At 41.5% G+C, this 26,283-nt stretch overlaps 1 protein-coding gene and 1 non-coding gene across 2 annotated transcripts in view; both read left to right on the top strand.

The window, feature by feature from the left end:
- The first annotated feature begins 2,032 nt into the window (after positions 1-2,032).
- Positions 2,033-2,137, top strand: LOC139177809 (U6 spliceosomal RNA). Its single transcript, XR_011562277.1, has one exon. It is a non-coding gene; the product is annotated as a U6 spliceosomal RNA (small nuclear RNA).
- A 2,394-nt stretch (positions 2,138-4,531) lies between these two features.
- Positions 4,532-26,283, top strand: part of BCAS3 (BCAS3 microtubule associated cell migration factor) — a 586,026-nt gene continuing 564,274 nt past the window's right edge. The window contains exons 1-6 of the mRNA XM_070774269.1: positions 4,532-4,707; positions 5,081-5,179; positions 5,244-5,299; positions 6,679-6,766; positions 11,214-11,268; positions 19,489-19,564. Coding sequence (XP_070630370.1) covers positions 4,532-4,707; positions 5,081-5,179; positions 5,244-5,299; positions 6,679-6,766; positions 11,214-11,268; positions 19,489-19,564 — 550 coding nt within the window. The remainder of the gene's footprint in view (positions 4,708-5,080; positions 5,180-5,243; positions 5,300-6,678; positions 6,767-11,213; positions 11,269-19,488; positions 19,565-26,283) is intronic.

The raw sequence follows: 26,283 nt of genomic DNA, 5'->3' as shown, positions 1-26,283 counted from the left end.
CTTGCGGGTTGTATGTAGGTGATTTACACTGTACGTCCTGCCTTAACACATGTACAATCACCCTTGCTATCAAAATGCCCAACCAGAGAGAGAAGACTGATGAGCATGATTTTTTTTTAACCTCTGTGTTTTTCCTTTTTTTTTTTTGGCCCCTGCTCCAGGCTTACAAGATCCTAGCTCCCCTGCCAGGGACTGAACCCGAGCCCTTGGCAGCGAAATCGTGGAGTCCTAACCACTGGACTGCCAGGGAATTCCTCCTTTGTTTTTCCTTATACTTGACTGACAATTAAATATTAATGTTCACCATAGTTCTATGTGAAATCAGATTATTTCACCACTGCTTAAATCACATAAGTATTGTCCAAGTGTTTCTGTGGCCAAAACAAGTGAGGCAATGACTCGTTTGAGGCTAAAAAAAGAATTCTAATCCTATCAGACAAAAATAGAGGAGAAAATATTAACTGATCCTGATGTTTGGTTTGCTTATGGATAGTTCCTTGACAAATCTCAAACTTTTGATTCTGGACTGCAGGTCCATGGGATTTTAGTAATCAGTGATTTATTACAATGGGCCATTATAGCAACTGGAAGAAAACAGGACTCTAGCTTGAAGTTACTTTTACACTGAAAATGAGTTTCCCAGCTGGGATTGCTCAATCCAAAGAAGAGACTATTGAAAAGTTTCTCCATGACCCAGTAACCTGAAATGACTCATGAACTAACAATATGTACTAAGCCTTCCACAAGTCATGTTCATTCAAAAAATGATTACCACAGGACTTACCTGATGATTGGGTTGGTTGTGAGTCCGCTTGTTAACGGAGGGGACAGGGCTCAATCCCTGGTTCGGGAATCTTCCACATGTTGTGGGGCAACAAAGCCCATGCGCCACAACTACTGAGCCTGTGTTCTAGAGCCCGAGAGTTGCGACTACTGAAGCCCGAGTGCTTTCGAGTCTGAGCTCCATAACAAGAGAAGCCTGCGTGCCGCAACTAGGGAGCAGGCCCCATTTGCTGCAGCTAGAGAAGGTCCAAGCACAGCGGTGAAGACCCAGCACGGCCAAAAAGTTAAAACATGATCACCACAAATTCTGCTTTCTATTTGAGGCCCATGAGTGAATCGCACACCATCTCTGTGGAGAAAAAAAAATGGAGTAATTAGAAATAGCTGCTTTTTTTGTTGTTGTTTTCTCGGTTTACTGCAGCACTTTTATCTGGCAATGACGCATTGCTGGGGCCTAATGTTCTCACATGACAGTGGAAAACCAAGTCTGTTGTCGTCAAAGAATTGAAAATTGCACACCCAAGCCTTACATAAAAGGATGAATAAATATACAGATGTGAATGCAAACTGTTTTCCAGTTCAAAGCAGATAACAAGCCACTGTGTTCTGGCAGGAAAGCTTCAATAAGAAAGGAAAGTAGGTCCTAAGGCTTGGAACTTTCTAATCCTGTAAGACGGACAGGAACTAGTTAATTTGTACACATTTCTAACTGGTTCTGATAATTTTATTTTTGTAAAAAATATTTATTTATTCGGCTGTGTTGGGTCTCAGTTGCAGCACACGGGATCCTCATTCCATCATGGAGTGCACAGGGTCTCTAGTTGTGGTTTGCAGACTTAGCTGCCCGGCAGCACGTGGGGGTCTTAGTTCCCCAAACAGGGATCTAACCCACGCCCCCTGCATTGCAATGAGGATTCTTAACCACTTCACCACCAAGGAAGTCCCAAGAATTTAAAATTTATTTACACCTCATAAAAATCCCATGAGGCTGATGCTTGCTTAGGCAACACATACACTCCAAGTGGGAGAAGGCAATGGCACCCCACTCCAGTACTCTTGCCTGGAAAATCCCGTGGACAGAGGAGCCTGGTAGGCTGCTGTCTATGGGGTCGCATAGAGTCGGACACGACTGAGCGACTTCACTTTCACTTTTCACTTTCATGCATTGGAGAAGGAAATGGAACCCACTCCAGTGTTCTTGCCTGGAGAATCCCAGGGACGGGGGAGCCTGGTGGGCTGCTGTCTCTGGGGTTGCACATAGCAGCAGTACACTCCAAGTGGAATGATACAGAGGAGTTTAGCATAGCCCCTGCACAAGGATGACATGCAAATTAATGAAGCATTCCATATTTTTCAGTTATTGAATGTGTGTTTTTGTGTATTCGATGTCTTTGCAAAGATGAAGTAGTATAAAACATGATGTAAAATTGTACCAATTGATATGGAAATAAATAGTACCAGCATTAAACTTTTCAAAGTTTTAAAACTTAAAAAAAATATACTGGGAATTCCCTGGCAATCCAGTGGTTGGGACTCCTTGCTTCCACTGCAGGAGCACAGGTTCAATCCCTGGTCTAGGAACTAAGATCCCACACGCCAAAACAAAACAAAACAAAACACCCAATAAAATAAACAACATACAAAACAAAACACACCTCCTACCAAACCATCACATTACTAAAAAAAATCTTAGGAGGAGCATAATACTCTTTTTACAGTTTACAAAGGAAGAAACCAAGTCACAGAAATTCTCCTTCACTAAAAAATGTATGACTTCAAGAGGGTTCATCAGATCCATAAAATGGCATTCCTCATTTCCTCAAGCCCAAAACACAGGCAGGATCTTTGATTCTCCTTTTCCCTTCTCTTATACATCCAACCCATTATCAAGTTCTTTCAATTCTGTCTTCCAAAATATTCTGAAATTGATTACTTTTCACTCTACTGCTTCATCTCTAGCCCCAGGTCTAGATAGCTCTCCCATGCCTCCTTACTTGACCCATCGCTTCCACTCTTGGCCCCTCCCTAAAGACAGTTTATTGTCTGTTTAGTAGGTATAATGGTCTTTTAGACATGTAAATGTGATCATGACACTTCCTAGCTGGAAGTCTTCCAATAGATTCCCACCCTAGGATAAAACTAAAACTCGTTATAATTCTATACACTATACTGGATTTGGCCACTGCTTACCTTTCCTAACTAGTTTGCTATCATTTTCTACTTAATCTACTTTGGGGTTTTTTGAACACATTTATTTAGCTATGCTAGATCTTAATTGTGGCACTCGAACTCTTAGTTGCAGCCATGTGAACTCTTCGTTGTGGTGTGTGAGATCCAGCTCTCTGACCAGGGGTTAAACCGGGCGCTCCTGCATTGTGAGCACAGTCTTAGCCACTGGACCACCAGAGAAGTCCCAATCCACTCTGTTTAGTCATATTATTTTTCCCATTCAACATTCATTGCTTTCTTAAGGCCTTTGTACCTGTTGTTTGTTTTGTCTAAACTGCTTTTCACTCAGAGCTGCTGAAAACCTGCTTCACTGAAATCTTGGTTCAAATGCCATCTCCTTAGAGGCCTTCCTTTACCACATTACCTAAAATAAGCTGTCTCTTATCTCTATTTATCTGGCTTATTTTTTTCCCCATAGCATTTTACACTATTTGAAGTTCCCTCTTTGTCTGTTTATTTCTGTCTTCCTATCAGAGTGCAAATTCTTTGGTTGAAGAAAGACACATTGGTTGACTTATTTATTGCTGTATCTCCAGAGTCTAGAACATGACTGACACTTAGTAGGTGTTCAGATATTTATTGATTGAATGAGTTTGTGTTTATCATATTTGTCTCCTTGTTTCTTCCATAACTGAAGAGGAATAGTGAAAGAGTTACGGAGTTTAAAAATGCATATACAACAGTTAGACTGAAACGCTTTGTACAAATACTAGTTACTCTACTTGTGATTGTTACCTATTGGTCTCTGGATTTCATCTTTATTCTTTTTTGTGGGTCAGAGACAACATGAGAATAATAATGATTTAATTAACTACCTCTGAATTTTGAACTATCTGTTGTATTCAGGCCTGTTAGGTGTTAAGGGAAATTCAACAATATGAAAGCCTTAAGTCTACTCATGCCTAGGTGGAGTTTAACTTTCTGTGGGAGAAAATAAGACATACCTTAGGGAAATAACCGAAAAAAAAAAAAAAAAAAACATTTTCAGAGACAACAAGTAAGCCAGGGATAGTAAAAGATCAAAAAGAATTCAAAATATTGGGAAAGATTCCTTCCGTATAGGGTTTCATGTAGGAAGCAAATCATAAAAGACTGATGGTGCTGGGCATTTGTGTAGTGAAGAAGATAAATTTCCTCAAAATCTTTCATTAGCCTAATGTTCAAACATTGGGCTGATAAATATCACTTTGGGTGTCCTTTTTTACTGGCACTAATTGAGCGTCATAATCAAATGGGTGGCTTCTTGGCTATATCTATATTTATCTCTCCAGCACCTGATTAACTGCATATTTCCGGTGAGACAGTTTAGCGACTAAACTTTTTCCTTCTCACGGTGCTAAAACCTTTTTAAAATTTTTACTGAGGTTATCAACACCTCTGTTACAAACCCCATGGCTATTAATGATCCATAGTCTCAGGGGACTGTCAGAGGTATTAAACTTGACAGTGCTTATGAAGTGCTTAGGTCTTAAACATAACAATAAATGTTATTATTATAAAAAAAGATGTCACTGACGGAATGACACCAGGGAGATCTCCATCTGTTCCTTACGGGAAATGTAAACAAGTGAGGAAGGAGTCAGGCGTGGTCCACCACCTAGGTCAAACAGACAACATGACAGCCGCACCCTTCATTCAGATCACCACCCCGGCTCGGGAGCCCACCGGGGGAAAACCCGCCTCAGCTCCCGGAAGGTAAACACATCGAAAAAGGCGGGGCAGAAGGCGGGTTCGGAATGGCTGAGTGGCCAGCGAAAAGTGATTGGCAGCTGCCATGTCCACGTGCTTTGAGCTTCGAACCAGCTGTCGCGAGAATTCGATGTAAACACACCCGTCTCGGTGTCGAGTCTGACTGCTAGCCTGCGACGCCCGAGTAAGAGGTACGGGCTTCTGCAGCAGGACGCTTTGTGACTGGGCCACGAAGGCGCTGGGCACAGAGGAAAACAGACGTGTTTGTAATTCCCCGCCACCCGCCTGCGTTCGCAACCGAACCTGACACCTCGGCTTCACTCGAACTCTACATACTGTTTTGTTTTCCCTCGAGCCCCAGCGGATTGGGTCAATTCAGGAGGCGGGCCCGCCTCTTTCCTACTTGCTGGTTGGCGAAGCTGACCCCTGAGGGCGGTGCCCGGCTGCGGCCGGTGTGCTTCTGGGATTGGCTGGAGAGGTAGTTCCGCTGAGGCGTGGTAGGAAGTGGTAACCGTCAATCACGAGGGGGAGACTAAACACTGAGCCTTGAGCTGGAGCGCAGCGTTTACCGGCGGGGCGGCCGGTGAGAGGGCTGACGGTGCGGTGTGGCTCGGGGGAGGCTGGGCGAGGACCAGGGCCGGGCAGCGTTGAGGCCAGGGGGTTTGGCTGGCGGGGATTCGGCGAGGAGGGGCTGTGGAGGTCGGAGGGGGAGGGGAGGCAGGGCCAGGGGCCAGAGGGCGGCCGGGGGCAGCGGCGGCTCGGTGTTGGAGGTTAAGTGGGTAGCGCCGTGCTGATGTCTTTCAGGAGAGTGGGGCCTGAGGGGCTGGCGAGGGTCGTTCTCGGGAGACAGGGTCCTTAAGGACAGTTTCTTGGGAGCCTGTGTTTCGAAAAATAAAGGGTGGAATGGAAATGAGAGGGCTGAGAGGCTCGAGGTGAAGGTCCCTTCTGAGGAAGGGGTCCCTGGGCTAGCTGGGGCAGAGGGTCTTTTGCTTGTAGCAGATGGGAATCGTCTGTGGGCGAGATTTCCGTTAAGGTGATAGAATGCCCCTTGCTTAAAAGAGGTGGCTTTAGGTGCTTTCAAGCAAGATTAGCTCCAGGCTATGTGCTGTCTCCTAAGATCTTTCACATTGCTGTCTCTTTTAACCTTAACCAAGTGTGTTCCATGCTTTTAAAACCTCCCAAGTGATTCAGATGCTTGTTAGACATTCAAGAATCAGGATGCAGTGATGGGACTGGAAAGGATAAAGGGCTTCTAATGTCATATAAGTTTTTATTACTTACTTAGACTCTGGTGATTAGGTTACAGTAGCAAAGGGGTTAACATATGATTTTGAAAATCTTGTTGAATTGTGACCATGCAGTCTCTTTTAAAATATATAATTGACATAAAGTATTAGATTAGTTTCAGGTGTACCCATAATGATTGGTATTTGTATATATTGTGAAATGATCACAATAAGACTAGAAAACACCCATTAGGATACATATGTAGTCTTACTCATAGATTACCAAAGATCTTAGTTGGAAGGTGTTACCTCACTGCTCCATTTGGTCTTAAAATACTGTACCTTGTATATTTTTTATTATTCAACATTAGAGTTCAATAAATTCTCTAATTTTGGCTCACAGAGGTAGCACATTTGTTTTTATAAAGTGATCCTCTGCTAGACTTTCCATCCCTTCCTAGTTTATGTTAACGGGAGCTCAGCGGGTCCTACAAGAGTCTTAACTAGTTTTGTGGTTCTGAGGCTTGGTCCAAATAAGAAGACCTCACAGTAGTTTGAAAAGTACTTTTGTCTATTTCTTCCTATTCTGCCCTCTGCCCTTTTGGGTATAAGAGAAATTGCTGGGAAATTTTCCTATATTTTATATATTTTTTGACAATGGATCTCTAGCGAGCAATCATATATCTTTCTTGTTATCCTGAGCAGTAATGACCCTTTTTTTTTTTTTTTTGTCTGTTCATTCTGGAAACAGGTTTTCTAAATGAAGAAATGGCTACAGACTCCCCCAGAAGACCCAGTCGTTGTACTGGTGGAGTTGTGGTTCGCCCTCAGGCCGTCACGTAAGCAAATTTCAGATGAACCTGATAGGTGAAAGAAAGATTACTCAGAATAGTAACTAACAATCAGCTTTCTTTCCTGAGCAGTGCTTACTTTTGAAAATCTGTTTAACTTGGCTTTACAGGATGACAGATATTATTGATTGCCAAAGCCAAATAAAAGCAATAATTGGAGGGTCAAGTTGATGTGTTTAGCACATTTATAGAGTACACGAAAAACACATGAGTACTGTTTTTTCAGACCTCAGTTTTAACAATTAGTGGGTCATTAAGTCAGTTTAGTCGATCAGGACCATTTAAAAAATAGAATATAATAGAAAATATAATTGGAGGTTAGTATTGTGTTCTGACAAGCACATAGATGTATTCATTCACATGTATGTGTATGTTTACTATGTGTGTGTGGATGTGCTCAGTTGTGTCCAACTCTTTGTGATCCGGTGGACTGTAACCCACCTGGCTCCTCTGTCCATGGGATTTTCCTGGCAAGAATACTATATTGTGATGTAAAATATATCACTCTAGGTCTCAGTCAGAAAGTTTCAAAGTCAGTGTCAGAATACATTTCTATATTTTAAGCATTTTTTGACAAAGCATATCTGTACTTTCTAGGAGCTTATAATCTAATGTAGTTTAAGATGTATATACTTGTAAGCACTATAATGAATAAAAAAAGATGCCAGCAAAACAGCATGAGAATTTAGAGGGAATATTTTAGGGAAAGTATTTAGTTGGAGTACTTCAGATCTGAAAAGGTTTCATTAAGAAGCTAACATTTATAGCATACTTTAAAAGTAGAATATAATTTGGGCAGTTAGAATCAAGGGCTCATTTTCGGCAAAGGGGATGGAGTGAGCAGATGTGGGAAAGGGAAGCTGTTTTCATAAATGAAATCTTAGGGAACTTGACCTATTTAAAGGAGGTTGGAGTGGACAGTCAAGACCCTTGAATAGATGGCTAAGGAGATGAAATTTGTTTTCTGTCTTTCAAAAATGTCGTAAGGGAATTGTAGCATTTTGGATTATTTCCCATGGACAGTTTAGCATGTTACATAAAGATTTCCTTCGTAGATTAACAGAAATATGTGCATACTATGATAATTTACCATTAAACTCCCCTTATTTTCCTCTTGTGTTTCCCAGGGCTGTATATTCCTTCACTAACTAAGGACCATGGCGATAGGTTAAGCATATTATTAGCTATGAGTTAGGTACTATTTCAGTCTTCGTTTTACAGGTGAGGAAACCAAAGCAGAGAGATACCAGTTTTCCTTGATAACAGCCAAGAAAGGAAACCTGGATCAAACCCAGGCAGTTTGTGTCCAGAGTCTGTGTGCTTTATGCACTGTTCTATGCTGCCTCACCATATGGTATTCCACATATATTGCTTTCGTTATGCAACATGTAATTTTAGTGTTTTTTTGAAGTTCTTTAATTTATTCAGTGTTCTCTTAACAACTAATGCTTGAGCATCTATTCTGTGCCTAAATATTGACTTATGGATTCTGGAGATAAAAGGTAAATATGAGAGAGGGATTCCTTTCTGTAATAAGAGTTTACATTCCAGTGGGGGACACAGTCCATAAAGTCATCACAGGCTGTGATCAGTGCCCAGTGTGCTCTGATGAAGAGTGACATCGGAGGGTGTGATTTAAGGCTGTCAGGGAGGACCTCTCTGAGGAGGTAACTCTAAGGCTGGAGATCTGAAAGGGAAGAGTTTGAGAAGGAATCCTTGGAGAACAAAAGCTGATGTAAAGGTCTTAATTCAAAGAAGAGCTTGGTGTGGTCTAGGAATTGAAGTTGCATGTGACTGAAGCAGGCTAAGGAGAGGGGGAGAAAAATGAGGTTGGAGAGGAAGGCCTAATCAGTTTTTATAGGTATCTAAGGCCCAGGGACGGGGGAGCCTGGTGGGCTGCCGTCTGTGGGGTCGCATAGAGTCGGACATGACTGAAGCGACTTAGCAGCAGCAGCAGCAAGGCATATTGCCTTTTTAAAAAATAGGATTTAGAATAACTCACATTGTTTCCTCTAAATGTGATTTTTCACATTTCTCTAAAATGAAGTTGATTTGGTGTTTTGAATAATTTTTTTTCTCCATTTGCTGATACCCATATATTTCACATTTGAAATATCTTCAGGATCCTTAATACTGGCTTCCATGTGGTTTAGTGGTAAAGAATCTGCCTGCCAATATAGGAGACACAGGAGATGTGGGTTCAATCCCTGGGTTGGGAAGATCCCCTAGAGGAGGGAATGCCACTAAAGTATCCTTGCCTGCAGAAATCCTATGAACAGAGGAGCCTGGTGGCTACAGTCCATGGGATTGCAAAGAGTTGGACACGACAGTGCACGCGTGCACACACATGCAGTATCCTTAATAGTTCTTCACTTTTATGCATTTTGATATTTTCCCATGTCTTACCTATGTCAAGAGTTCTGTGAGGATTTCTTAATAACTCCTAATGCCTGCTGCTGCTGCTAAGTCACTTCAGTCGTGTCCGACTCTGTGCAGCCCCATAGACGGCAGCCCACCAGGCTCCCCTGCCCCTGGGATTCTCCAGGCAAGAACACTGGAGTGGGTTGCCATTTCCTTCTCCAATGCATGAAAGTGAAAAGTGAAGGTGAAGTCGCTCAGTCGTGTCCGACCCTCAGTGACCCCATGGACTGCAGCCTTCCAGGTTTCTCCATCCATGGGATTTTCCAGGCAAGAGTACTGGAGTGGGGTGCCATTGCCTTCTCCGCCTAATGCCTGCACCTGCATCAAAACAGATTCATTTTGCTGTATACAGGTAAGGGATTAGGATTAGGTTCATAACCAATTTAAACAGAAGGTCACTGAATACTGAGTCATCAGCAGTAGTTTTTCTTGCTCTAGGGCATTCTTCTGCTCTGACTTAGGAAGATCCTGCTTTAGTCAAGTCTTCTCTCATCACTCCTTCGGTATGAGTTAAAAGTTGTATCCTTTGGGTTGGCTAAAAAGTTCATTTGGGTTATGGAAAAACCCAAATGAACTTTTTGGCCAATCCAGTATATCACTATAAGAGACCATGTGGCTGTAAAAAAGAATGAGATATTTCCATTTTCAGCAGTATTGATGGACCTAAAGATTATCATACTGAGTGAAGTAAGCCAGGCAAAGAAAAACAGATCTATTATAGCACTTACATGTGGAATCTGAAAACAAATACAGATGAACTTATTTATAACTCACAGATGAAGAAAGCAAACTTATGGTTAGCAAAGTGGAAAGAGAACGGGAGGGATAAGTTAAGAGTATGGGATTAACAGATAAACACTATGCTATGCTATGCTAAGTCACTTCAGTCGTGTCCAACTCTGTGCGACCCCATAGACGGCAGCCCACCAGGCTCCCCCGTCCCTGGGATTCCCCAGGCAAGAACACTGGAGTGGGTTGCCATCTCCTTCTCCAGTGCATGAAAGTGAAAAGTGAAAGTGAAGTCGCTCAGTGAAGTCGCTCAGTCGTGTCCAACTCTTAGCGACCCCATGAACTGCAGCCTACCAGGCTCCTCTGTCCATGGGATTTTCCAGGCAAGAGTACTGGAGTGGGGTGCCATTGCCTTCTCTGCAGATATACACTAGTAGACATAAAGTAAAAAATAAGGATTTGCTATTGTTAGCCCAGGGAACTGTATACAATACCTTATAATAACCTATAATGGAAAGAATTGGGAAAAAATAGAAAACTGAATCACTTTGCTTTGTACACCTGAAACTTACACAGTATTGTGATTCAACTATGGAGTGAAGTGAAGTGAAAGTCACTCAGTTGTGTCTGACTCTTTGCGACCCCATGGACTATACAGTCCATAGAATTCTCCAGGCCAAAATACTGGAGTGGTAGCCTTTCTCTTCTCCAGGTGATCTTCCCAACCGAGGGATCAAACCCAGGTCTCCCACATTGCAGGTAGATTCTTCACCAGCTGAGCCAGCAGGGAATCTACTCTTTGCGACCCGGTGTTCTGGAATTCTCCAGGCCAGAATACTGGAATGGGTAGTCTTTCCCTTCTCCAGGGTATCTTCCCAACCCAGGAATGGAACCGGGGTCTACTTCAATTTAAAAAAGTGGAGGGGCTTCCCTGGTGATCCAGTGGTTAAGACTCTTTGCTTCCATTGCAAGGGGCACAGATTTGATCTCTGGTCAGGGAACTAAAATCCTGCATGCCATATGGCACAGCCAAAAAAACCCCCCAAAAAACAAAAAACATGACTTTTAAAAAGAGTTAATGTTTGAAAGAAATTTAAAGCTCATTTGCGTTTAAAAACATATTCAGAAAAATTAAGAAAGTAAGTTAGCAGAATTACCAGGTGATGAAAGTTGTTTTTTTCTTTTTTAAGTATTATGAATAACTGTTAGAGCTTGTAGAAAGAGCTTTTCCTTGTTTTATATTTAGCTGTCATGTTAAATTTTCTCCATCTCACCCCTTTTTCAGGGAGCAGTCCTACATGGAAAGTGTCGTGACTTTTCTGCAAGATGTTGTGCCTCAGGTAAGTATCTCTGTGGTTTCGGGAATAGCATGTCTTACTCTTGGCCAGGGAAGTTCTGAAATATTCTGTTCCCTGAGTTTGACACCAGTATCATCAACTTAAGAAAGACTTTTGATGTTTTAGCATTGTGAGCACTGGTAGTGTGGAACTATTCCTGCTGTTACTATTAGATGTGCCTTAGTTTTGTGCTGATGTTGTCATAATTATGTTTCTTTAGGACTTGATTTCCTAAGAGGAATCAAGGTGAGGTACTAGTTGAGAGATGGGGCTTGGGAATGCCTATTTGGGTTCTGTTTCCAAAATCTTCTCTTGTCGTAAATGTTGCCTGTTGAAAGTGAAATAAGCAGTATATGCTTTGCATTTGGTTAACGAGATATTATATTAACCAAATACTGAGTGCAGATCTGTATCACTTTCATATTGAACAGTAGTTTTATGCCAGTTAGAGCTTGTCTTGTTACTCTAGGGCTTCCCTGGTGGCTCAGACGGTAAAGAACCTGCCTGCAGCGTGGGAGACCTGGGTTTGATCCTGGGTCAGGATCCCCTAGAGAAAGGAATGGCTCCCTACTTCAGTATTGTTGCCTGGAGAATTCTGTGCACAGAGGAGGCTGGGGGGCTACAGTCCATGGGGTTGCAAAGAGTTGGACACAACTGAGTGACCAACAGTTTGTTACTCTAAGAGAGTAAGCCCTTTACTGTTCACTAACTGTGAGAATAAAGAATGAGAGTAACTCTCCTGGGATCATCTCTAGTGCACCGTCACCCAGACTTCAATTAACATAGGTAACACTTGGCACACTTATTAAAAATAATAATTTCCAGCCCCATCTCCAGGTGAGTTTGTCTTAAGGGAATTGAGGCGGCCTCCAGTAACTTGTGTCTCTAGGAACAATCTCAGGTGATTCTTGGGAAACAGTATCTTTGGGAAGTTGCTGGTTAGTGGAGTTCCTAAAGGGGGAGGGTTCTGGTTTTCTCTGGTACTGTCAGTGTTCCGACTGGCATAATATCTGTAATTGTAGTGATGAAAAAGGGCATTCATAAATCCAGTGTCCCAGCTTTAGGAGAAGGTCCTGGAAAAGTCTAAAATCCAGATTTCAATTGTATTACACCAATTGTATTCTTCAAATAAGGGAAAATATTAAGGCATATATGGTCTTCCTTTATTATATTCAGTCAACTTTGATGAAAAAATAGGTCATGATGGCAAGATCTCTGGGGCCTGTAAGGCAAAATAAATGCTTTGTTTTCTTGAGGAGCTTGGTTAAGTAGGGAAGTCAATGGCTTGAAACAGTCAGAGATAGTAGTAACATATCCGTAAGATATCAGAGACAGTAGTAAGATATCAGAGACAGTAGTAACATATCAGTAAGTGCTACACCTGGTAGTAACCGGCTGAATATTTAAATGCTCAGGGAATGCACAGCAAAGGAAGAGCGAGAGTCAAGTTCCAAAGGACATTGGAAGTGGGGTCAGTTGAAATGAATGGAAATGTGATGGTGAAGGAAATTGCCCAGCTGGGGATGGTAGGCAGCAGAATTGCTGTGGCTGTAGAGACTCTTGTATAGCCCAGGCTTAGAGAGCGATCAGGGCCAAAATCCAATTTGGTCTTCTATAAAACTGTACCTTTCTCTTAACCCCTGGGCCTTGATATGAGCTAGTTCTAAGGGAGGAGCGTTTGAACATCTTGATAGTCTACCTTCCCATTAGAATGCCCCTTTATAACATTTTTCAAAGGCACCTTTTGCGCTCATGGAAACCCTGCAGAGCAAGCAGTTTTTTGTCAGCTGGAAGAGAGAGGCTGCGATCAGAGGCTTTGAGGGACTCGTTGGAGAGTTTTCTAGAGAAACAAGAATACTGGATTGAGCAATAGATTGAAAATAGGGGGCTGCTAAAACTGATTGGGTTTTAGCCAAGAATGTTATGATGGTGCAAGGTGGAAGATTAACTTAGTTTTTATGAGGATTATACATCAGGAAGGGGATGAGCTATGCAATTGACTGTGAAGATTGGGATCAGAGTTAGGTACCTGTGGAAGTAAAGATGTAGTTATGGATCTAAGAAATAGAATAGTCATTTAAGAAGTTTGCATTGTCTAAGTCATTATTCTAGTGACTGTGGAAAGAAAACAAAAATTCAGGCAGCAGACTTGACTCAACCAGGCGCCACCAGTCGGGTGCTGTGTTAAGTTAAGGGATGCTCAGTGCCTGTCCTAAAGGCTTCATAGTCCAGAGACCTGCCTGGTGGTCCAGTGGCTAAGACACCATGGTTCCAATGCAGGGGGCCTGGGTTCTATCCCTGGTAAGGGAACTAGATTGCACGTGCTGCAACTGAGTTTATATTCTTCACTTAAAGATCCCATATGCCACAATTAAGACCTGGAGCAGCCAAATTAAAAAAAAAGCTTCTTGGTCTTGTGCAGTAGTCAGGCAGACCCTTTTTTTTAAAGGGCCAGAGAAGTTTTACAGCTCATACAGTCTTTGCTGCAACTGCTCAGCACTGCATTTTACATAAAAGAAAGGGTATGGCTGTATTAAAATAGAGCTTGATTTATGAACACAGGTTGTTTAGTCACTAAGTCGTGTCCTACTCTTTGACACCTCATGGACTATAGCCTACCAGGCTTCTCTTTCCATGGGATTTCCCAGGCAAGAAAACTAGAGTGGGGTGAGATTTCCTTCTCCAGTGAACATAGGTGGTAGACCAGATTCGATGACCCATGGTCCCTTTTTTCCACATTTAATCCAGAATAGAATGGGAAAGACTAGAGATCTCTTTAAGAAAATTGGAGTTACCAAGGTAATGTTTCATACAAAGATAGGCCCAGTAAAGGACGAAAATGTCAAGGACCTAACAGAAGCAGAAGATGTTAAGAAAAGGTGCCAAGAATACACAAAAAAACTGTACAAAAAAGGTCTTAATGACCGAGTTAACCGAGTGATGATGTGGTTACTCACCTAGAGCCAGACATCCTGGAGTGTGAAATCAAGTGAGCCTTAGAGTCTTACTACAAACAAAGCTGGTGGAGGTGATAGAATTCTAGCTGAACTATTTCAGATCTTAAAAGATGATGCTGTCAAAGTGAATGCATTCATTATGCCAGCAAATTTGGAAAACTCAGCAGTGGCCATAGGACAGGAAAAGGTCAGTTTTCATTCCAGTCCCGAAGAAAAGCAATGCCAGATAATGTTCAGGTTACCCCACAACTGCACTCATTTCACGGGCTAGCAAGGTAATGCTGAAAATGCTTCAAGTTAGGCTTCAACAGTACGTGAGCCGAGAACTTCCAGATATACAAGCTGGATTTAGAAAAGGCAGAGGAAACAAGATATCAAATTGCCAACATCCGCAGGATCGTAGAAAAAGAAATGGAATTCCAAAAAAAAAAAAAAATCAACTTCTGCATCATTAACTATGCTAAAGCTTTTGACTGTGTGGATCACAACAAACTGTATAATATTCTTAAAGAGATGGAAATGTTAGACCACCTTACCTGCCTCCTGAGAAACCTGTATGCAAGGACAGGAAGCAACAGTTAGAAGTGGATATGGAACAAAGGACTGGTTCCAGATTGGGAATGGAGTACGTCAAGGCTGTATATTGTCACCCTGCTTATTTAACTTATATGCAGAGTACATCATGTGAAATGCTGGACTGGATGAATCACAAGGTGGAATCAAGATTGCTGGGAGAAATATCAACAACCTCAGATATGCAGATAATACCACTTCAGTGGCAGAAAATGAAGAGGAACTAAGGAGCCTCTTGTTGAAGGTGAAAAAGGAGAGTGAAAAAGCTGGCTTAAAACTCAACATTCAAAAAACAAAAATCATGGCATCCGGTTCCATCGCTTCATGGCAAATAAGTGGGGGATATGTGCAAAAAGAGTCAGATTTCATTTTCTTGGGCTCCAAAATCACTGCAGACAGTGACTGCAGCCACAAAATTAAATGACTCTTACTCCTTGGAAGAATAGCTATGTCAAACCTATACAGTGTTTTAAACAGCTGGAGACATCATTTTGTGGACCAAGGTCTGTCTAGTCAAAGCTATGGTTTTTCCAGTAGTCATGTATGGATGTGAGAGTTGGACCATAAAGAAGACTGAGTGCCGAAGAATTGATGTATTTGAACTGTGGTGCTGGAGAAGACTCTTCAGAGTCCCTTGGATTGCAAGATCAAACCAGTTAATTTAAAGGAAATCAGTCCTAAATATTCATTGTAAGGACTGATGCTGAAGATCCAGTACTTTGGCCATCTAATGCAAAGAGCTGACTCACTGGAAAAGACCCTGATGCTGGGAAAAATTGAGGGCAAGAGGAGAATGGGACAACAGGGAATGAGATGGTTGGATGGCATCACTGACTCGATGGATATGAGTTTGAGGAAACTCTGATAGTGATGGACAGAGAAGCCTGCCTTGCTGCAGTTCATGGGGTTGCAAAGAGTCAGACACAACTTAGCAACTGAACAGCAACAAATCCAGAATCTGCCATTTTGCATTCAGCCACTTGGCAAATGATACATCTTTGCTGAGACATGTTCCAACCCCTGCTTTATCCTGGGAATCACTGAATTCATGGAACCTAAAAATTATTCTCTGGGTTTCCAAATATCCCTAAGAGGGAGAAAATGTGTTGTCAGACTTATATCAGTTTCTTCATCTGTCACAAATAGTGTGAATTCCCACTGTGTTTAACAGATGTCATTATGACTGATAGAAGCCCTAAGCTATGCCCTTTGATTCAATAATTGTACTTAAGAAAACTTACTAAAAAATTCTCAGAAAAAAAAAGTTACAGCCAAGAACTTTTGAGTGAGAAATTTTGACATTTTTCAGTGTGAAAAATTGTAGCCACAGGACTTCCGTGGTGGTCCAGTGGCTAAGACTCCGTGCTCCCAATGTAGGGGGCCAGGGGCCAGGGTTAGATCCCTGGTCAGGGGACCAGATCCCACATGCTGCAACGAAGACCCAGGGCAGCCAAATCAATCTAAATAAAATTATAGCCTGCCCAAATGTCAGTAATAGTCAAGCAAATTATATGTGGTCTCTGTAGAATAATTTGCTATAATTAAAAGTAATACTTTTGACAAAGAGCATGCAATGGAAGTTATTTTCTCTCCAGTGAAGAAAAAACATACCTACAGTGATTGTTGCTGTATTTTTTTAAATTTAGTAATAACTCTGTGCTTATGAATGTGTATATGTTTTAGAAACCAGATAAGGAATAAAAGGAGAAATAACAAGTCCTGTATCAGTAATGGGATAAAACCTTCAAATCTAAATAAGAGAGCAGTGCTGTTGGATCTTGACTGAAGGAGGGCTAAAAATCAGTGCTGGGGGAGAAATTATGTGTCAGTACACTGACCTCCAGTAAGATAGCAGATAAACCTGAATGGGGGCCTTCCCTGGTGGCATAGTGGGTAGGAAGCTGCGTACCAATTCAGGGGACACCAGTTTGATCCCTGGTCTGGGAAGATCCCACATGCAGTGGAGCAACTGAGCCCGTTCATGGCTACTGACGCCTGCACTCTCTAGGGGCCTCCAGCCACAACTAATGAGCCCCTGTACCTAGAGCCTGTGCTCTGCAGTAGGAGAAGCCACCGCAGCGAGAAGCCTGTGTACTGCAACTAGAGAGTAGCTCCACTGTCCACAACTAGAGAAAGCCTGTGTGCAGCAGCGAAGACCCAGTGCAGCCAAATAAAGCAGTGTGTACAGATCAAAAAAAAAAAAATCTGAATCGGCACCTGGTGAGTCTATGCTTCACTGACAGACGACTCAAACATGAATAAAGGATATCATCGAAAGCTGGGAGGCAAAATGACATGATGTCACTTGCCTTCTAGATGCCAGCCTGCAGGAAGGCACGCAATATGCTTCAGTCAACTTCATAGAATTTTCTAAAAAATGCTTAGTAGAGAGCAGTATGTCTGCTGAGGAGAGATGAAAACCTGAAGACGTAGCAGAAGTGTTGCAAGCCTTGTGAAAGTCTTGTTTCTCCCTGAAGGGGAAAGAGAAGAAGTCTTAAGAATCCCAATCCACTGAAAAGCCTCTTTTAACCTTGTTTCATATTGCATGTTGGCCAGAAGTCAAAGGAGAGCATCGTGCAAATGTTGGAGAGGAATTGGGAGAATGTTGATTAAGGAGATGATAAGCTGCCTTAAGGGTTCCCCGGTGGCTCAGCAGTAAAGAATTCGCCTGCAGTGCAGGAGAGGTGGGTCCAATCCCTTGTTCGGGAAGATTCCCTGGAGGAGGAAATGGTAACCTACTCCAGTATTATTGCCTGGAGAATCCTGTGGACAGAGGAACCTGGTGGGCTACAGTTCATAGGGTTGCAATGAAACTGAAGTGACTTAGTGCACATGTGCACACAAGCAGCCTTATGCTAAATGGAAGAAGATTTGGAAATGTATTATTGCTTTACCAGGTTAATGGAGAGCCTCACATAGGGAAAAAGGGGTCGTCCTAAATGCAGTGTGGTATCCTAGGTTGAGTCCTGGAGCAGAGAAAGGACATTAGTGGAAAAACTGCTGAGATCCCAATAACGACTGGGGCTTAATTAGTAGTAAAGCACCCGTGTTAAGTCACTGGTTTTGACAGAGGTACCATGGTAAGGTAAGATTTGGTTAGATTAGATAGTTAATAGTAGGTGAAATTGGTTGACTGGTATATGAGAACTCTCGGTGCTATGTTTAATAATCTAAAATTATTCCCAGGTGAGAACTTTATTTTTAATAGGCAAAGCTTTGTTTTGTTTTTTCTAAAGATTTTTTATTTTTGGCTGCACTGAGGCTTAGTTGCTCCTGCAGCATGTGAAATCTTAGTTTCCCAACCAGGGATTGAACCCGCCTCTCCTGCATTGGAAGGTGGTTTCTCAAACACTGGACACGCAGGGAATTTCCAAGAGTTTTCAAGGATAAGAGAGCAAGACAGAGGAAGAAGAGGAAGAAGATGAGGATGAGATGGTTGAAGATAAAGTAGATGAATTAGTTGGTTCTAGTACAGATTTTCCTTTTCTCTAAGTATAATTGTACCATACATATCTCAGGTTGTTTTTTTTTTTAAACAAAGACAATTGAAATCACACGAATGTGTAAGATAACATTTTCTTTTTGTTTGATAAACCTACTATTAAAATGATCCTGTCTTTTAGTAATATCTTTAGTGGCCATTAACATTGTGTAGTACAGAAAAAGGCTGTAAAGTGACATGGAAATTTAAAGCAAGTCATGTATAACACATTATATATTGGATAGTAGTTTTTGTAAACTTTTGATACAGGTTATGTTAAATAACTTCTGTGAACTGAGTATCACTTTATAACTGAAAATGTTGCAGCTTTCTGTTGACATCCTCAGTGCTTGCAAGTATATACAACCTAGAAAATCTAGATACTTTTAAATAAAAGCATTTACTTTGTGGAGAGATGACTCCCTTTGAATACTGAGGGAGACTTCCCTGGCGCTCCAGTGGTTAGGACTTCACCTTCCAGTGCAGGCGGCACAGTTTCAATCCCTGGTCAGGGAGGTAAGATTGCACATAACCTCACAACCAAAAAACCAAAAGATAAAACAGAAACAATATTGTAACAAATTCAATAAAAACTTTAAAAATGGTTCACTGTAAAAAGAATGCTGGTGGATACTGTTGATTCTCTCCCAGTGACTTCACAGCAGTTTATGCTTATCTTCGTGACCCTTATGGGCTTGCAAGAAAGCTTATAGGTTGGGTCTAGAGGCAAAAGAGACTGAAAAAGTAATGTGTTTTTTCCATCCCCAACTCTGGCCAGCACCCTCCACCTGGAACTGGTGGTTAGTGGAAAGTAATGATCTTGACAATTTTAGGTAGAGTATAATTGCTTGATCCTAAACACTTGGAAACTAAATCAATATATGTGGTGGTTTGGTTTATTTCTTCAGCTTTATTTGTTGACCAGTAAAGGAGATTAGTTTTTTGAGTGTCTTTGAGTTATAGTGACACTTCCAATAGACTCTGATCATTGTATTTTAGGTTTCTGCAGTTCTTAGGCTAAAAACCCTTTTCCGACCAAGAGTATCAGACTCCTAGATAGCTTTCTTTGAAAATAAAAGTATTACAAAATGTGCCAGTTCTCAAGATGTAGGATTGGTGAGGTTGGAGGGGTTCAATTACTCTTTGTTTTGAACATCACTACTATTCGTGCTATAAAACATTTTGATTCAAATATTTCTGTTTACTATACAGGCTTACAGTGGAACACCTCTAACAGAAGAAAAGGAGAAAATAGTCTGGGTCAGATTTGAAAATGCAGATTTAAATGGTATGCTTTTAACTTTTGGTGGGGGGGCATATGAATTAAATGTTTGAGGTTGACCTGATTCCAAAAAGAGAACCCTTACCTTTTGTCAGGTTAGTTTCTCTTAAAATGAGTTTTTAAGTTTTCAAAAAACATTTATTTTCAACTATAGAAACTTGATTAGAATTAATATTGTAAGTCTTAGAGTCACTGTACATGTAGTGCCTAGCCTTAAACTTTAAGTCCAAGTAAGATAACAATTTCTTAGAGAAAAAGTTTTTCTAATTCAAGTTTGGTCAGTTGTATGGGATTTATAACAGCACAATAAAAATTAGTGTTGAACTTTTTAGACTTTGAAATATTTTTCTGGACTTCCCTGGTGGTCCAGTGGCTAAGACTCTGTGCTCCCAGTGCAGGGGGCTCGGATTCAATCCCTGGTTGGTGAACTAGATACCACACGCTGCAACTAAGAGTTCGAGTGTCCCAGCTGAGGAGGCTGCATGCTGCAAGCAAGGCTTGGTGGTGGTGCTAGTTTGGTTTAGTTGCTAAGTCGTGTCCGACTCTTGAGACCCCATGGACTGGAGTTCACCAGGCTCTTCTGTCCATGGAATTCTCCTGGCAAGAATACTAGAGTGGGTTGCCATTTCCTTCTCCAAGGCATCTTCCCGGCCCAGGAATTGAACCTGGGCCTCCTGCATTGGCAGGCAGATTTTTTACCAACTGAGCTATGAGGGAAGCCCAGGCTTGGTGTAGCCAAATAAGTAAATAAAAGGGAAATTATTTTTTAAAAACATTATATTCCTGAGCAGAACTTATGCCAGTCCAGGGCCTGTTTGTTCTCAGACACCTTCCTTCCACATCATTGCTCCTTCCTGTTGTCTTCTGGCTGAGTTTGGGAGGTACTGGTAGGAGATTGGAAGGGAGGATGGGAGCAAGGGAGAGTAGTATTCCGTCTCCCTCTCTTTTGGCAGCTACATTTCCTCCGTGCTTCTCTCTTCCCCTGGGCAGCTCCACTTGCCTTTCTGCGGGGTGACCCCAGCACCCTGCTTTCCTCCCTGTCTTCCTAGCTTAGGGGTGGTATTGGCTTCCTGCTGTTGCTAATTCAGTAGGCCACCGTCTGTGGAACCAGTTGTCTGTATTAAGTTCCCAGTTATGAATACACTGACTTGTTTTCATTTCCTAGTTGGACATTGATGGGTACCTTACTCTTGAGTCTTTGTCTCCTCTGGGACGTTTAAGATTCCGCATTTTCCTTTAAAAACTACTGTCCAGAACGCGGGAGGCTGTCACTTCCACAAATCGGTTTCTTTTGGATTTGGATTCTCTGTCAGGTGGTTTGTTTACATGGCAACTTGTTATGCCGTCCGTGCAGAGTAACACATTCGTTTGTATAGGTGGTTATTTATGATACATAACCTTTTCCTACAGTATTTCTCTCTGAAAGCGCTTTATATTCAAAATTTCCTTTCTCTTCACGACTGTCAAATTTCCTTGTTGCTAGTGTATTCTTCTTTTTCTTCTTTCCCTTCTTTATTAAGAACTACTTACGTGTTTGTCATCTTTTGTTTCCTGTCACCATTTTCTCATGAATTCAGACTCTCTTCTCTTCTGCAAGTGTATTTGCTTTGTGGATGTCAATGTATTAGAGGACTTTCTTGATTTAATAAGAAAGGAAATGTGGTCATGGTCTTGAAAATATTAGACAATAGCAAAAAATTATAAAGCATATGCAGAATGTTAAAAGTAATTGATCTTTAAAAGGTTTATGTCAGCAGTAAAATGACTTTAAAAAAAATCACATAATTGGGACATTCCTGGCAGTCTAGAGGTTAGGGCTCTGCACTCTCACTGCCTGGGGCCCAGGTTCAATCCTGGGTAAGGGAACTAAAATCTTACAAGTCTCACGGCATGGTCAAAAAAAAAAAAAAAATTTCACAAAATTAACTTTAAAATGTCATCAAAATAATCTTTAGGAAAGTTTTTTTTTTTTTTTTTAACAGCAAATAAGAATTGCTGGGGTAATAATGCTTTATAAAGCCTTTGCATTATTGAAGTGCAATGCATTTGCATCTGGAAATGTAAATGGATGCCACTTATTTGGGACTTTCTGTTCTGTTGAACTTATAATGGTTGTCCTTAAGAATATCCTGTATCTTAGTTGATTTATTAAACTTTTAAATTTATACATCTTCATGTTAAATACTTTAGCGTACTCCCATATCCTTTGGTGTCTCCTTTCTATGTCATATTGATAGTGTATGACATTTTGTCCTGGATTTTTATGGATACTCTTTTTACCATCTCTGGCCCTCGGGCTGTGTGTGCATGTGCACACAGGTATGTGTGTGTTTTAAAGCCATAGTAAATATTACCAAGATATTGGATCCTCCTTAATTTCCCCAGTCTCTTACAGCATTTCTTGGATTTGCCTCTTATTTGTGTTCTTTCTTTAGGAATGTTTTATTTAGGTGCTTGTATGGCAGACCTTTTGAGATATTTATGATTGAAAGAAAATTTGGCATGGGAAAGAAAAAGTAGGATTCCCTGGCTGAAAGTGCAGTATCTCTCTGAAAAAGGCCGTGTGTGCATGCTAAGTTGCTTCAGTTATTCCGACTCTTGCAGACTATTTGTACTGGAGCCCTCCAGGCTCCTCTGTCCATGGGCTTCTCCAGGCAAGAATACTGGAGTGGGTTGCCATGCCCTCTTCCAGGGATCTTCCCAACCCACAGTTTGAACGTGGGTTCTTGCGTCTCTGGCGTTTGGCAGGCAGGTTCTTTACCACTAGCTCTGCCACTTTTCCATTACATTAGAGATTCTTGATCAGCCATCCTGCCCTTCCCTGGTTTTGTCTTCCGCAGCTGGGATGTGATTCTTTGATCATTGCCTTTTGTCTGTCATGACATCGTAAGGGAGACAGTGGAGAGGCTGCTTCTGGCCGCCGCCGTAGTAGCTCAGCAGCCTGTTTCTTTGTAGAGCAGTTGGATACCCAGAGATTGTATTAGGTATTTAGGCTTCTCTTTGCTAGACTTGGAGTTTTTTCTGGCAAAACAATTTAGAAGTCTTTTACCTGTCCATAGATTTAAGTTATTTTATAATATTAATGAAACTCTATTAGCTGTTGATTTAAAACCTGCAGTCTTCAAATTGAACTGTGCTCTGCTGATTCCTTTCTGTTTGTTCCAGCAGGCCTGAGAACTCTGCTTTTCATCATGAAATTATTAAAGGGTGCCATTTGGCCCCTGCCACAGGGTTGCAGCCCGTCTGATTACGGGCTTATCAGAGTTGGGGGTGGAGTAGGTAACAGCTTATAGGAGAGATACTTCTGAGGAATCTGGGTTATTGGGATTCTCTTTTCCTGAATCCTTTTAGCTATCTCTGTTCCTAATCTAGTTTGGTGTCCAGTAGAGACTGCGACTGTTGGAGTTTAATAGGAGGAGGATTAAGGCCCTTTGTGTCATGGTTATTGTTTTGTTTCTGCTTTCAGGGAGTCTCGTTTATACCCAAGATTGTTTTTCTTGAGGCACTCACTGTACTGAAAAAGATAAAAGAAGTAGCCAAAGCAGGTTAATATCCTGACATTTTCTGTCACATTCTCTAAAGGTGAGCATGTAGTGTGAGTCCCAAAACACATCAGGTTTAATCAGCTGGTTTGCTCCAGTATAAGAACTGCCAACTTTCTAGCCTTTGCGGGGGTAATTCTTACTATCCTGAGTTGGTCAGTTCTAATATCAAGTTTTAAGTATCTAATTGATACTTAGATATCAATTTTTCTGTTCAACAGATTTTTTTTTTTTAGTTGCATGTGATCAGTTTAAGGGCAAAAAAGGTTTTAATTGTGGTAAAATGTGCTTAACATAAAATTTACTTTCTTAACCATTTTTGAGTGTACTGATCTGTAGTTGTAAATACATTCACATTGTTACACAACCAATCTCCAGAGCTGTTTTTATCTTGTAAAACTGAAACTATACCCATTACACAACGACTCTACATTCTCTCCTTCTCACTAACTCCAGGCAACCACCATTCTACTTTGTCTCTGAATTGGAGATACTTAAGCCACCTCATAAGCAGCATCATTCAGTGATATCATCAGTTCAGTTCAGTTGCTCAGTCGTGTCCCACTCTTTGTGACCCCATAAATCACAGCACGCCAGGCCTCCCTGTTCGTCACCAGCTTCCAGAGTTTACTCAGACTCATGTCCATCAAGTCGGTGCTGCCATCAGCCATCTAATCCTCTGTCGTCCCCTTCTCCTCCTGACCCCAATTCCTCCCAGCATCAGGGTCTTTTCCAATGAGTCAGCTCTTTACATGAGGTGGCCAAAGTACTGGAGTTTCAGCTTTAGCATCAATCCTTCCAATGAACACCCAGGACTGATCTCCTTTAGAATGGACTGGTTGGATCTCCTTGCAGTCCGAGGGACTCTCAAGAGTCTTCTCCAACACCACAGTTCAAAAGCATCAATTCTTCAGTGTTCAGCTTTCCTCACAGTCCAACTCTCACATTCATACATGACCACTGGAAAAACCATAGCCTTGATTAGACAGACCTTTGTTGGCAAAACAATATCTCTGCTTTTTAATATGCTGTCTACGTTGGTCATAACTTTCCTTCCAAGGAGTAAGCGTCTTTTAATTTCATGGCTGCAGTCACCATCTGTAGTGATTTTGGAGCTCCAAAAAATAAAGTCTGACACTGTTTCCACTGTTTCCCCATCTATTACCCATGAAGTGATGGGACCAGATGCCATGATGTTAGTTTTCTTAATGTTGAGCTTTAAGCCAACTTTTCACTCTCTTCTTTCACTTTCATCAAGAGGCTTTTTAGTTCCTCTTTACTTTCTGCCATAAGGGTGGTGTCATCTGCATATCTGAGGTTATTGATGTTTCTCCCGGCAATCTTGATTCCAGCTTGTGCTTCTTCCAGCCCAGTATTTCTCATGTGATATCATACATGTGTCTAAATTTCCTTTCTAAGTCTGTGATATTCTGTTTTTTGTTTTTTTTTTTAATCATTTTATCTTTTCATAGGTGATCATTTGGGTTGCTTCCACCCTTTGGCTTTACAAAGAATGCTGCTTTTAGCAGTTATTTTTGCAAATACCTCTTTGAGTCCCTGCTTTCAGTTTCTTTTTGAGTAATACCCATAAGTGGATTTGTTGGCTTATAAGTTCTTTTTAATTTTTTGAGAAACCACCGTACTATTTTCCATATGGTATTCATTTTAAACCTGCTCCCATGGCTGGGAAGCATAGTGGCTTAATCCCTTGAGTCTTTCACTTCTCACTGCTCCTCTCTGGCGCTTATTTCTCTTCTCTGACTTCTCTAATGAGGTTGGAGCAGTGATTGCTCAAAGCTCTCTGTTTATAACTTTATGATCAAAGAGGAAAAAAGAGTCCTTTGGGCAGTCCAGCATGCTCAGTCTGGATTACCTTCCAGTTATGGGAATAGTTGCAGTGGCCAAGGATATGGTACTAGCACTGGCTCAGCTGGTTGTGAGGAGAAGCCTGTCCTTGTGCTTGATGTGGGGGGAGGGTAAGATCAGTAATCAGAAAAGGAGGCGGTATAGAGCAGGAAGCGTGTGAGGCTGCAGAGAGAGCAGGGGCTGTGAGCCTCTGCTGCCCTAGTGTGCCTGGGTCCCCATTTCAGTGGCCTCCTAGACATCTTCACTTAGATATCCCCAAATGCCTCAAACTCTTAATCATTTCCCATCTAACTACGACGCTTCAGTATCTATACTTTAACCTCACTTGCCTTTCAAGAGTCACGAAAAGCAGAGAACTTTTTATACCTTGGAATCTTTGCACAGGGGATCTTCTGGCTGAAATGAGAATTTCAGCCTTAATCCTCATTCAGCTGTTGTGTGCACGTGTGTGCCCTCAGTCACTCAGTCATGTGCAACTCTTTGCGACCCCATGGACTGTAGCCCGCCAGGCTTTTTTGTCCGTGGGATTCTCTAGGCAAGAATTCTGGAGTGGGGTGCCATTCCCTCCTCCAGGGGATCTTCCCAACCCGGGGATCGGATGCACACCACCTGCGTCTCCTGCACTGGCAGGCAGAATCTTCATCGTTGCGCCACCTGGGAAGCCCCTCATTCACCTATTAGCATCTACTAAAAGTGAATTTCCAGTTTTTAGATTGGGTATTGGTAGGATATTGCTGCTATCAACATGCATGTGAAATACAGAAGAAGCTGGTTTGGGAGGAAAATTAATTTTACTTTACACCTTGATTTTTGAGGTGAGCAGAAAATCCAGGATCCGCCTCTCCTCCTCCCAAGTACAAACAGTTTTCCAAGGAGGGAGAGTATACTGAGTGTGCTAATAGGTGAGGTTAACAAATAAGATAGACTGTAAAAAAATTTTATTGAAATATAGTTGATTTACAGAGTTGTGTTAATATCTTCTGTATAGCAAAGTGATTGTTATACATATCTATACATTCTTTTTCATCTTCTTTTCCATGATGGTTTATCACAGGATATCGAATATAGTTCCCTGTGCTATACAGCAGAACCTTGTTGTTTATCCATCCTATATATAATAATTTTATATTATATATAATATTATATATAATATATTTGGCACATCTGCTAGTGCCAAACTCCCAATCCTTCTCTCCTCTACCTCCCTTCTCCTTGGCAGCCACAACTGTGTTCTCAGTGAAGATAGACATGTTGTTGAAGGATGAGTGAATCAAAGGAAAATGTTGTAGTTATCTAAAACCACAGAGGAAATGCTAC

Source organism: Bos indicus, chromosome 19, assembly GCF_029378745.1.
Source record: "Bos indicus isolate NIAB-ARS_2022 breed Sahiwal x Tharparkar chromosome 19, NIAB-ARS_B.indTharparkar_mat_pri_1.0, whole genome shotgun sequence".
Taxonomy (NCBI): domain Eukaryota; kingdom Metazoa; phylum Chordata; class Mammalia; order Artiodactyla; family Bovidae; genus Bos; species Bos indicus.
The sequence above is the reverse complement of the archived record's forward strand: the minus strand, read 5'-3'. Positions and strand labels throughout refer to the sequence as shown.